General features: G+C 43.9%; 2 protein-coding genes across 3 annotated transcripts; one reads left to right on the top strand and one right to left on the bottom strand.

Annotated features, from left to right (window-relative positions):
• The first annotated feature begins 319 nt into the window (after nt 1–319).
• On the top strand, nt 320–4,417 carry noa1 (nitric oxide associated 1). Its single transcript, XM_062475776.1, has 7 exons — nt 320–1,676; nt 1,933–2,097; nt 2,338–2,543; nt 2,877–3,008; nt 3,189–3,305; nt 3,676–3,793; nt 4,019–4,417. The coding sequence occupies exons 1-7, from the start codon at nt 425–427 to the stop codon at nt 4,252–4,254; spliced, it is 2,226 nt and encodes a 741-aa protein (XP_062331760.1). The 5' UTR covers nt 320–424; the 3' UTR covers nt 4,255–4,417.
• A 111-nt stretch (nt 4,418–4,528) lies between these two features.
• Nucleotides 4,529–12,411, bottom strand: rest (RE1-silencing transcription factor). Of its 2 annotated transcripts, none has more exons than XM_062475774.1 (5): nt 12,250–12,411; nt 9,958–10,913; nt 9,570–9,653; nt 7,550–8,752; nt 4,529–7,495 (listed from the first exon to the last, which is right to left on the bottom strand). In XM_062475774.1, exons 2-5 carry the CDS (start codon nt 10,898–10,900, stop codon nt 6,747–6,749), a joined length of 2,979 nt encoding a protein of 992 aa, XP_062331758.1. In that variant the 5' UTR covers nt 10,901–10,913; nt 12,250–12,411; the 3' UTR covers nt 4,529–6,746. The 2 variants fall into 2 exon arrangements, with proteins under 2 accessions (XP_062331758.1, XP_062331759.1); XM_062475775.1 differs by having other exon boundaries at nt 4,529–7,441.
• Between the last annotated feature and the right edge of the window lie 536 nt (nt 12,412–12,947).

Below are 12,947 nucleotides of genomic sequence, written 5' to 3'. Positions count from 1 at the left end.
AAGGTTAAGAGTCTTTCTTTACTACATCATCTAAACAATAACATTTGATTTGTCCGTTGGCTAACGTTATGCACTCTGCTAGCTACTAAGCTAAACGTACACAAAAAGATGTCCGCTTCTTCAACGTCATTTCCTGTACATTGGTATTTTGATATGCAATTTATGTATATTTAAGTAACTTACGGCTCCTCCATTTTCATAAATATACAGATATTATATATAACATTAAAACCTACATTTACATATATTAACTACCTAAAATCAGATTCTAAACAAACATGTAAACTCACATTTTCCTACGTCATATCCGTGCAGGATATCAATGGATGCTGACAGCAACTCACGTGTTTATCCAAAATCTCCAAGGTTAAGAGTCTTTCTTTACTACATCATCTAAACAATAACATTTGATTTGTCCGTAAAAATGTACAAACTGTTACAATTCCCTCTACGTGAATATGTACGGAACATGTCTGTTCCGTACTTATCTGTGGTGAAGAGGATACAACGGAGCTCAAGCAATTTACCATCGCTGCCTTGCTGTGAGTTAGGAAGTAGGAATGTACATAAGGAACTCTGTCACATACAGTACACACGAAGAAATGATAGAATGTACAGCACCCGAATAGGGGAAAGAGGTGAAGCTCAGGAGCATGTTCGAACCCGATTTCCAGATACATACACCTCCATAGATCCTAAGAAGGAGGAGGAGTTTGTTTTCCTGGACTCCACCGAACCAGAAAAATGTACACAGGAGGACAATCTTCGCCATGAACTGAAGACTCATACAGCTCCCATCCTTCCTAAAGAAGATGGCACATCAGTGAGGTCAGGTGCCGATAAACGGCAGAGATCTCTTGAGCTACAGCTGCGGTCACTGCAAACTACGTCCAAAGAGGACGTGGAGCTCAATGCCTTAATTGAGTTCCATGACGTTGGATCTCCCATTGAGGAAAGGAAAATGAAGAAGAAGAAATCTAAAGGACAGCAGAAAATATATGGTACCCCTGACGTGGAGGAACCAGTCAGTGAGACGAGTTGTTCGGGTTGTGGAGCTGTCATGCATTGCACCGACCCAGATGTCGCAGGCTACCTACCAAGTGAAAAGTACAAACTTCTCGTTGAAGAGGACAAATTGAAAAATTCGATTTGCCAACGTTGTTATTTACTTACACATCACCAAAAGGCATTGACCATCAAGATGTCAAAAGAGGAATATCGGAATATCGTCAGAGGGATAAAATCAGAGAAAGCTTTGGTTCTGTTGATCGTAGATCTTTTGGATATTCCAGACTCAATCGTGCCAGATCTGTTGGACCTGGTTGGGAATAACAAAAACATTGTGGTTTTAGGAAATAAAATCGACTTGATTCCCGGAGACTCTGACAACTACTTGCAGAGAATTAAGCGCCAACTCTCCCAGTACTGCTCAGATGCTGGGATTTCAGAACATGACAACATCAAAGACGTTCACCTCATCAGTGCCAAAACGGGATACGGTATTGAAAACCTCATCTCAAGTCTACAGAAATCCTGGAAGTACAAGGGAGATGTGTATCTGGTGGGAACTGCCAATGCAGGGAAGTCCACCCTGTTCAACACGCTGCTGGAGTCAGACTACTGTAAATCCAAAGCTACGGATGTGATCCACAAAGCTACGATATCCCCATGGCCTGGTAAGATAAAATTACTGATAATTATAACTTAAATGCTTCAACTACAAGATACAGGGGGTTGAGCTGACATGCTATTTTAGAAAAGAGTTCTAAAGTTATTAAAAGAACGAAAACAAATGTTTATATTTTAACGAGACAACATATGAATCGAGTGCACTGTGATTTCAATAAGTGCAAAAACATTCCCGCTCGAACGACCCTTGGTGTACCAGTTTAATGTGCTGAATTTCTCTTTGCTACGTAATCCAATGCCCAGGCACCACCCTGAACCTGCTGAAGTTTCCCATCATCAACCCCACGCCGTACCGGATGTTCAAGAGGTCGGAGAGACTCAAGGTAGCCTCTGAGCAGACGGAGAAGCAGCTGTCTCCCCAGGAGATGAAGAGACTGACACAGTTCAGCAAGCAGGGCTACCTAGTCGGTAAGGAGTTGCAAGAGTTGCCTGGGACAAAACAAGTTCAAGTCATCAGTTATCGTCAAGTGCACATAAGTCAGAGTTATGTGAAATATCAGTTTAACCTAGTATATGAACACTGAATATAAAATATCAAAGTAGTGCAGTTGGATAGTATAGACATCACATATACTGTGTGGCTCCGGTTTCACTTCCTATGCACAGGTCCAGTTGAACTTCCTGTTATGTTCTGTGTCCCTGCTTCAGGTCGCATCGGTAGAACGTTCAGGGTGGAGGCTGAGAAAAACAAAGGCTTGGTGGAGTTTGATCCTGACAGTCTGGCCTACGGAGATGGAGGGAGCGAGGAGCAGGAGGGTAACAGAGACCTCTCTGCTCAGCTGAAACTAACACACAACGAACTGAAAGATGCCCACTGGCTCCATGACACCCCCGGCATCATGAAAGACTATGATGTGAGATGAGAGACAACTACACCTCCTGTAGATCCATGTGGGGTCTCTTAAAGATACACACACACTTTATTGATCCCATGATGAAACGAGAGGGAATGGCTGATTATAGTCCTGACTGAAGTGCTCTTTTGACCTGGTAGAAGCTGAAAATGTAATTGAATACATTTGACAAGGGTTGTTTTATTATTGTCTACAACTGTTTACAACTTGTACCATTGTAAAGCAGTGCACAGGTCTTTCCGTAATATTGTCGGTCTTTCCATCATTTAAGTCCACCACTCAACTCCCCTTTTCTCCTGCTCTCGTTCTCTCACACTCACAATCGGATATCAGATCCTCAATCTGCTGACTGAACAGGAAGTGAAGATGGTGGTGCCCACACATGCCATTGTTCCTCGAACATTCGTGCTCAAGCCTGGCATGGTCCTGTTCCTGGGAGCCCTGGGGAGAATCGACTATCTTCAGGTGTAGATCACTGATTTCATGAGACTGTCTGGACACACACACACACATACAGAGATGCATGTAGACCGACATTCAGTTTTGACAAGTTAAAACTGTAATGAGGTCATAAAGATTGTGTCACTGGTAGTCTTTCTTAGTTTTTGTCTCATATTTCAAACGGATGCTGATGACCATTGACAGGGAGGGGAGTCTTGCTGGTTTTCCGTCATTGCCTCTGCCAAGCTCCCGATTCACATCACCAGTCTGGACCGGGCCGACGGAATCTACCAGAAACATGCGGGCCAGACACTGCTAGGGGTGAGTGGATGATGGCCAAAGTACCATGTAATGGCAAAACATAAAATACCATACTGGTACTTCTTGTGATTCATGTTGTGTTTGAGATCCTGGTTTCATCTCTGTCTCATAAGAGACTTCACTCACCCCATGTTTGATGTTGAACTTAAGATATGAGTTTTTTTTGCTGTACTGTACTATGCAGTATTGTAGTTGAGATACTATTATTGCACCGTGCCTGGTTAATCCACTTTCTTGACTTTTCTAAGTCTCAGTATTTTTCTATACGCACCATTTCTAAGTCGCTTTTGATAGAAGCGTCTGCTAAATGAGTAAAATGTCAGATGTGCTAGCAAAGGATCTCAACCAATGTATGGTTGTTTGGAGGAAGGTGCCGATGGGTGGAGAGGCACGCATGAGGGACTTCCCCCGTCTCGTCTGTCAGGAGTTTGAGCTGAGGGGCCTGGGTCACTGCCAAGCCGTCGCCGACATCAAGATATCCTCCGCAGGTACAGAATATCACTTTTCTCTTCGCGTGTCATAGTCTAATATTATACTTGTTTCAATCATCTTATTCCAAACTTGACTTATTTTATGTTTTACGTTGTTCCTTCATCTGGAAAAGATACACGTGACCACATTCGATTAAAAAACAGTTAGCTTGCTCAATATCTCAGTATAGAAAAAAGACAGATCGCGCACTGATGACAGCGTGTTGTACCTCCCTGCACCAGGCTGGGTGGCGGTGACCGGTGTGGAGGGAAGCAAGATCTTGCTGAGAGCCCACACCCCTGAGGGGTCCGGCCTGGCCCTACGGAAACCCCCCCTGCTGCCCCACGTGGTCTCCAGCAGGGGGCAACGCATCAAGAAGTCCCCTGCTTACAAGCCCAGGAAACACCCTGCACTGGTGGACACCGGCATCTCTTATAAAGGAGCAGAGAGGCTGAGGGTGAAGAAGAAGTCAAACTGAAGTTGTATTGGATTGTGTATAATACATTCAGATATAATTTTGTTAGGAATTTGATGTTTTGTCTGTATTTCATATTTAGTGAATGACCTCAAACTTTTGAATGGCTGTATGTAAATATTTGTAAGTCCTCAAATAAAGTAAGAAATTGTAAGCATGTTACCTTTATTCACAGTGTTGAAGTGTGCGTATTAGTTTTATGAGGTTTTGTATTCAAGGTAACAAAGTGCTTAGTCAGAGATACAACACGAAACTGACAGATTGACAGGAAAAGAAATCGATTTTCAGACCCTTTTATTCATATATATATATATATATATATTTAAAAAAAAGAAAAAAGCAGAGCAAAATAGGCAGGATATCTCTGTAAAATTGTTGATATGATTCTCATGAATCCTTGGACACATTATCCAATAACTCCACACTTTGAAGGTGTTAGTCAAGTTATTCTCACTAATTTAAAAAAAGCAAGATTACATAAGTAGAATGGTTACAAAGGCTTTCCTTAACAGTTAGCTTTAAATCCACTATAGAAAACACTGTAAGTAAACAAAAAGTGTAGATCATTTGCAAAAGCATGGAAAGTGTACATTTACAGTGATATGGGGCCCTAACAATCTACTCTGCTATTAGGTGTCATTTCTAGAAACTAAAGCACCAGTATAAACAATGCAGCTCTGGTCTGGTTTGGGAAACAATCAAGAAACTAAACACGTTTTTACAATTCTACCTCTCACTTTGGCATCAAGTCCAGTTTATATTGCACTGCGTAAATGTGTTTTGTTTTTCAACCCACAAACCTCTAAAGAACAGAAAGTAGCTGCATAGAGAAGGAGTATTAGCGAAGTCAACATGGTGTTTAGTTTGTTCCAGATATATTCAGACTGCTTCTATATTCACCCTCCCTAGGCTAGACATCTACACCCAAAATAATTCAGTAACCTGCCCAGACATAGTACCTCAAACGCACCACAAATAACTCCAGACCTGAACTTAATGGATTGGTCTTCATTTGCAATCAACTCAACAAATAAAATGAAATCAAGGAATGATCATAAAGATGGACGAATAAAGAAAAGAATGAGTCCTTGCTGTCTAACCTGAATATGATATTATAAGTAACATCAAAACAAAAACCATTACTGATTGTCAAAGGCACTGGAGCGAAAGGACAAACATATTGTGGCACAGCAAGCCAAACATGGTAAAAATCCTCTTTGGACTTAATTAAATCAGTCTACTAAATGCATTTTAGGTTAGGTAACAAGTACACAGTATTCTAGACTGCATATTCTAACATATGCAACTAAACCTCTATGCAAACATGATGGCCTTGTATCAATCTGGTGTTTTGATTCTTTCATGGTGCGGGTAAGGTGTTCAGGAGGTGGCCTAATTCAATGTAGTATTCCTTCGTCTATGTCATTAAACGCATTTCCCCACTATGGGACCATGGCAACTGATATTTTCAAGACACCAATATTCATTTCATGTACAGATTGATCATACCTGTATTGGCTCAAACAATACCACAATGACAACAGACAACTAAAAGGAAATAAAACTATTTCATTGTCACGCTCTCCTTGCAAAATAGAAGATTACTTGTATTTGGGCCAAAATGTGAACATGCACCAGCACCCTCCCCCCTTCACCCCCTCCAGAGTACGCTGCTGCACTGGAGTGGGTTTTCACAAAAGGAACGAAAGCCCTATTATTCTCTGGGCCTTTTCTAGGCATGGACCACCTGGGTGCGTCTAATCCTCAGCCTCCCTGCAGGAGTGAAGGGGCTCTTTGGCTACTCTTTGAAAAAGTGTTAAACTTCCTTTCAGGATGGATTGACTATTGTTGTTCTTCAATGTGGTCAGATACAGTAAATGGGGGGGAAACACGATGGTATTGAGAGAGGAGGGAATGTCTTAGCGAAGTTTTCTGTGGAGCAAAACCTGTTTCTGAACCAGAGGACGGGGTATTCTCACTGGAGAAAAAGTTAATATCAACCACTATGTTGTCAAATATATACAGTGTGCTACAAGAAATAAGATACATTTGAGTTAACTTGCGATGTATGTGTTTTGGATATACAAATTAATATGCCGTACAAGTCCTCTTGGAGTGTCTGAGTATTGTAATATGATGACACTGCTTGTGGTTGTTCAATTCACACATCCTTAAAAAGGACTTCATTTTGACATTCTCTGTATTTTGATACATTAACTTATCAGTGAGACTTGATACTAATGGGCCCCTGTCATGTGACAGTGAGAAAATCTGCCATGAATTACTGCAACAATGGTATAAAGTAGACTAGGTCTATTTTCTGATCCACAATCACTGTGTGCTATGATTACAAAAAGACCCCTTTCTACAAAACCGTGAGTGTATCATCGTTCATGTATGCTAGTATTCTATAGGTCTCTACATGAGTGCTTATAGAGAGATAAGAATACGACACAAGAAACCCAATTTTTGGCACCTGAGACAATGACAGGCACTTACTGGTGAGTCTTTGCTTCATTGTCTAGGTAATACACGTTTACCAGGTGGCGATTCAAGTGCCGGCGGTAATCGACCTCCGCGGGGAAGGTGCGGTCGCAGAAGATGCACGTGTGGCACTTGAGTTCGGTCGGCGTCGGTATCTCATCCGTGGGAGTCTCGGGGTCGGCTAGCTTCCCCGTGCCGGAGTCGTCGCTGCCCTCAGACACGCTGTCGCTGATGTCACTTCCTCCGTCGTGGCTGTGGATGCCCTCGTCGTCCTCCGTGTCCGTGGGCTTGTCTCTGGGCACTGGGAGGTCCAGGGAGGGAGAGGTGGGCTTTCCCTGCGGTCTCCTGAAGATCGGGGAGCTGCCTCGTCCTGTTGGAGAAGGGGTCTCCACGGAGGTCTCGGACGTCTCCTTGGCTTTGGCGGAAACGTCTGTCTTCTCTGGCACTGAAGGGGTCTCCGGTTTGCCTGTGGAGGCGTCTTCGGTGTTTGATGTTGGAGTGGTCTTCTGGCCGGGCGTCTTCCGGGCATCTGTGTGGGAAGACGCCTCGTCTTGAGGAGTGGAGGTGTCTGTCGCCAGACTCTTTTCCTGCGCAGAGGTGACCACGGCCTCTTTCCTGTTGGTCTTTTTGGTCTTCTTCAACTTTACGACAGCAGGCAAGGCCACCGTTTCCATCGTCTGGCCTTTCTTCTCTGTGATTGGGCGAGGTTCACAGCTCTCTGTGATTGGGCGAGGCTCACAGCTCTCTGTGATTGGGCGAGGTTCACAGCTCTCTGTGATTGGGCGAGGCTCACAGCTCTCTGTGACTTGGCGAGGCTCACAGCTCTCGGGTACGGTTTGAGGGACGCAGGGTTTTGATTGTGGCTTGTCTGTAGCCTTGACTTTCGTCCGTTTGTCCCTGGTGCAGGGCTCCTCAGGAGAAGTCTTCATGGATAAGTCCAACGCCTCCGTTGCTTTCCTCTTCAAGCCCTTGGTCTTGCTCTTGGACCCCGGCTTTTTAACTGGATATTCTTTCTTTCCAGGAGTTTCATTGACGGTATCGTCAGCCGCTTTGGCTAGCTTTGAGGCTTCACCCTTCGGAGACTCACAGCTGCTGACCTCTTTGCTCCCGCCGCCATTACTTTCGTTTCTCTGTTTTTTTGGAGGCTTCTCAGGTTCCTCCATTTCCGGCTTCTTCCCCGTAGTCTTCTTGTCCAGTTTTCCTTTCCCCAGTTTGTCTTGGTCGTCTCTCTCTTTCACCACCGTCTCCACACTCGTCTTTTGAACCTTTTCCTTCGTTTCCTTTGATTTGTTCTTGTCCCGTGCATCTTTTTTGTCGACCTTCTGTCTTCTTTTGTTTTTTTTAACGTTAACCTCACTTTCAACTTCAGCGGTTGTTGTCGGCAAGCTTTCCTTTGTCTTTCTGACCTCGCTCACCTTGTCTACCTTCTTCTGCTTGGCTGTTCCCTTCCTGTCTACCTTTTCCTTTGCTTTTCTGGGTTTCTCCCTGCTGGGGGTTTTCACAGTCTTGTGAGATGCTCCACTTTCCGGAGCTTGACCCGGGTTTATCTTGCTGCTTTTGGTGGAGAGATTGATGGGACTGGGCTCTTTGTCAGTGTCAGACAACTCCAGATTCATTTCCAGTCCAGATTCCTCCTCGTCCCCATCCTGATCCTCATCCATTCCAGACGAATGAACCTTTCTAGACTCATCCGTCTCAGATTCAAATTTCTTGGCCCGAAGCTTGACCTTCGACACATCCATGGACACATCGTTACAGCCAGGGTGCCTGGATTTGATATGATACTGCAGATTACACTTCTTGGAAGCGGCATACTTGCAGACGGGGCAAAGGAACTGACGGGGGTTGAGGTGAAGCTCCACATGCTTTTTGAAATTGCTGCGATCGGCAGTCTTGTACTGGCAATAGGGGCAGCACAGTGGTTTGGGTCCGTTGTGCACCTGCCTGGCATGACGCGTCACCTCGTGTTGATTTGCCGCCAGGTAATTGCAGCTGTCACATTTGAAAGGTCTTTCACCTGTGCAAAGAGGCAATGTGGGTTACAGTCAAGGTAAGCGAGTATTCCTTATCGTCTAAAACACACACCAAAAAGAGCACAGACACATGTCATGCGAGGAAGATGGACCCATAGATATATATATAAACACTAGATGTCTCGTCCGCGTTGCCGGACAACGGAGTCGAACGTCCGCACGTGGCGGCCATCTTGCGACAGTCAACTCGCTCACCCATAGCATTGTGTTGATGCTATGTACTTTTTAAGTTATGGTCATTTAAAAAGTACATGTAGATTCAACACAATGTTATGGGTGAGCGAGTTGACTGTCGCAAGATGGCCGCCACGTGCGGACGTTCTAGACTCCGCCGTAAGACATCTAGTGTTTATATATATCTATGGATGGACCAGTATGCACAGGAAGAGGAAATGGTGGCACATCACAACAGGAAGTGTGTCACAAGCATCTTTACCATACACATCCATAACGATCTGCTCCAGCGAATGCAACAAAGGAGAAAAGGTTCACTGTGAGAGGCAAGCTAACAGATTTGATTACAGGTAGACTACTACCAACCAAAACACCTACTACTGTGTCACAGACCTGGGAGATTTTCCTTGTCTTCCTTGAGGGTTTAGGTTGGCTATAGGTGCTGATCTATGGACATTTGTGAAGCCCTCTGTGACACTGCATGTAAAAAGGCCTATGCAAAACTTCTGGTACTCACTGTTGTTGCTTGTTATAAAAAACCTCAGCTTCCTTATTTCTCTCTGTATAGTCTGATGCAGAAAAACCATTTCATCCACAAATTACTCAAATACATTTCAGGACAATTACCTGAATGTGTTCTCATGTGCCTGGTGAGGTGGGTCTTCTGGGAGCTGGAATATCCACACTGTGAACACTGGAATGGTCTTTCCCCTGAAACAAGAAAGGTTACACTGTTAAGTTTACATTTAGTCATTTAGCAGATGCTCTTATCCAGAGCGACTTACAGTAACTACAGGGACATTCTCCCTGAGGCAAGTAGGGTGAAGTGCCTTGCCCAAGGACACAACGTTGTTTGGCACGGCCGGGAATCGAACCAACAACCTTTTGATTAATAGCCCGACTCCCTAACCGCCTGACCCCCTAAGTTACACTGCCAAAGTCCTTAGGCAGAACCACAAATCATTTTGATGATGTTATTTACACAACTCGTTTGGACCCCGGCTTCTTCACATACCTGTGTGTGTGCGAATGTGCTGCACATAGTTGTTCTTCCGGTCGGAGAAGTAACAGCAATGGCTGCAGGTGAAAAGCTTGCTGGGAAAGTGGTTCCGCAGGTGCTTCCTCCAGTGATACTGACTGACGGTTGTATACGTGCAGATGACACACTTGTACACCCTGTGATTGTTGCCTTCCTTGCTGTGGTGCTTGAGGTGAGCGATGTAATGGTCGTAGCGGTTGGTGTTGTACCCGCAGCGCTCGCACCGAATGACCCCTTTGATGTCGTCGCCGTCCACCGCCGGTTCGAACTCCAGACCCGGCGAGCCCTCGCTGGCCTTCCCCTTTTCTCCGCCCTCCACGCGTCTCACCACAATCAGCTTGTTGGCGCTGTGGATCCGGATGTGCTGAGCGAAGTCTTCCTCACACTTGGCCTGGTAGTTGCAGGCCTTGCAGTGGAAGGGCTTCTTCTTCTTGGCCGACTCCACGCCCAAGGCGTGGGCGGTTCTGCGCTTGCCCAGCGTGGAGGGACTACAAGGTTGCTTGTTGGTTGGAAGGGGTCGGTCCTCTTTGACTTCCTCTTCCTGCTCTTTTTCCTTTTCCTCTTCCTGACACTTGTCCACGCTCTCCTCCGCCTCCGGCGCAGCGGCAAGGGGAGACTCAGGGTATTCTACAATGCAGATCTCTCTGTGGTTCTCGAAGCTGTATCTGATGACACTCTCGTCCTCGCTGTCGGAGTAGCTGCTGCTGCCCACATTCTTCAGCTCCATCATTTCCTTCTCCTCCGCCATGTTCTCTGAGCCATTCCCCTCCGAGATGACAGCTACGTTGGCCAACATGACGAGCTGAGGGGCCGGAAGGTCGTTACGGGAGAGTTCTGTCAAGCTGTGTGAATCCTCCTCCATTGCGACGCTAACTGTGGGTGGGAACATTGCCAGAGGGTATACTGTCTGAGCAGCCATGCTGAATCTGTGTCTATGTGACAGGATGACAGAAACAGACACACAAAGGTCAATCTGATTCTAAAAGTATGCAGACAATGCCCGAGTCAAAAAAGTATTCAGTTCATAGGTTTATCCTTATATGTATATATATATTAAAAAGGTCTCTTTAACCTTTTTTATATAAACTTTTGTAAGGAACTCTTCAATGTCTAGTATGGTCTCACTCTCAAATGAATAAATCAGGCAAGAACCTTTCCCTTAACAAATACTAAATCAAAGCTACAAAAGTACAATTTCACAGTAATGTCACTGCCACTTTCAGTGTCTCACACCAAAAACGTACAAATATATTTAAGGTTGTATTTACTCCACGTGGAAAAGTCCATTGTTTCATGCTGCATGTCTTCATTGAACTAGCTTACTTTGAGTGCTTCAGGCAAACTGAGGCCTAGGTATTTGAATACTTTTATATGCGGCCATTTTGAAACAGCACCACAACTTGTTCGACAGCGCCCAACCACATCCAACGCGTGCGTGGTTTACAAACCTACAACCTTTACTAAAGAAGTGAAAATGTGTTGTTTGTTTCAACAATATTAAAGTTTGAGATTAAAGTTCGATGGGATTGTTTGTTGAAGTTCAAGAAGTACAACTACACGGAATATTTCTGATATTTGCGCAAGTTAGAGGCTCGAAGTAACTTGACCTTGCTTAAAAATGTTTTAGAAAAACACACGTTTTGTACAGTACGCTACTTTAAAATAGAATATAAGTGATTAGCAACCATGTTTGTTGTATTTTGCGCGTGCAATAAAACATATTTGTGGAAGTTACTTACAGACGATCAGACAACCTATTTATCTCGTGTTTTTCTCTAATGTTGACTAATTACTTAAAAAATATCGAATCTAACTCAAGTCAAAGTACATTGTGAGCTTGCCACGGCACGAAAGAGAAAAGTCGGTCGCTGTCCAGCTTCTCTAGGCCCTTGCTGTCTGCTGCTACAAAACTTCAGCTAGCTAGCCAAGTCAGAAAACTTATTTTCCGGAAGCACAACACTTGAGTAACACAGTTAAATAAACTTTAGACATGTTAGAATTAGGATTATTTTACGTTTTCACACATTTGCATAAAGATATGGATACGTTTTATTTGTTACAATGGTTTTAGGACGGCGTGTTAGCCATGGTCCTGAATTCTCCGTGCTGAATTCCGAGCACAGAGCTAAATATCAGCCCTGGACAGCGCCTCTCCCTTTCGCCAACCCCCCCACTGCCTCCATTTTCGAAACTGTTCAAAGTTAGTTTCTCTTGTAAAATCAACTATTAAGCCATGCTCTGACAGTTTTGTTGTTGGATTCAACTTACCTTTAATGTATATCCACTGTGTATCGCTTTAATCGGTAAAGATTTTCGAAATACAACACAAAACAATTCAAGGAAGAAGTTTCCGTGCATTCCTCTACATTGCGTTGTGGTTCATGGGGATGCTGACGTCAGCGCAAACTCGTGAAGTTTCCCGGGGGCTGGAGCTTCTGCCCACTCTCATCTTGCAGTTCGTCAAGGCAAAGTTAAATATGTCCTGCATTACTTTTAAACGTTTTACATTAAAGTTTATTACAAACCAACGTATAGCTTTATTAAAATTGCCCAACGACTACCACGGCAAATAATTAATTGTATTGTATTAGTGGTCATAAAATAAAAAAGAAAACAAGGCTTTCTTTTCTCTTTTCTTTTGTTGTTGTTGGGTTTGGTTAGTAATTCATCAAATCAAACCATTCAAAACCCCAAACTTAAATGTGTTTAATATGTAATGACAGCCAAGTAGCCTCGTACAAAAGAGTAGACATCGGATCTTGTTTAGCAACGTTGAAAAAAAGATTCAAATTTCAATCCAGTCAAATGAATCCTTAAAGACCAAAGTTTTCAACAGTTTTGTCGCATAAAAGCATATTGGTATACATGCATTATAGGTTGCATTACCTTGTCGAGATTTCATTAATATAACATGAAGTGTCACGTCACTTTGAGACAACCCACAACCGTGGCCTAGGGGCATTAGG

Source organism: Osmerus eperlanus, chromosome 13 (assembly GCF_963692335.1).
Source record: "Osmerus eperlanus chromosome 13, fOsmEpe2.1, whole genome shotgun sequence".
In the NCBI taxonomy this organism is placed as follows: domain Eukaryota; kingdom Metazoa; phylum Chordata; class Actinopteri; order Osmeriformes; family Osmeridae; genus Osmerus; species Osmerus eperlanus.
The sequence above is the reverse complement of the archived record's forward strand: the minus strand, read 5'-3'. Positions and strand labels throughout refer to the sequence as shown.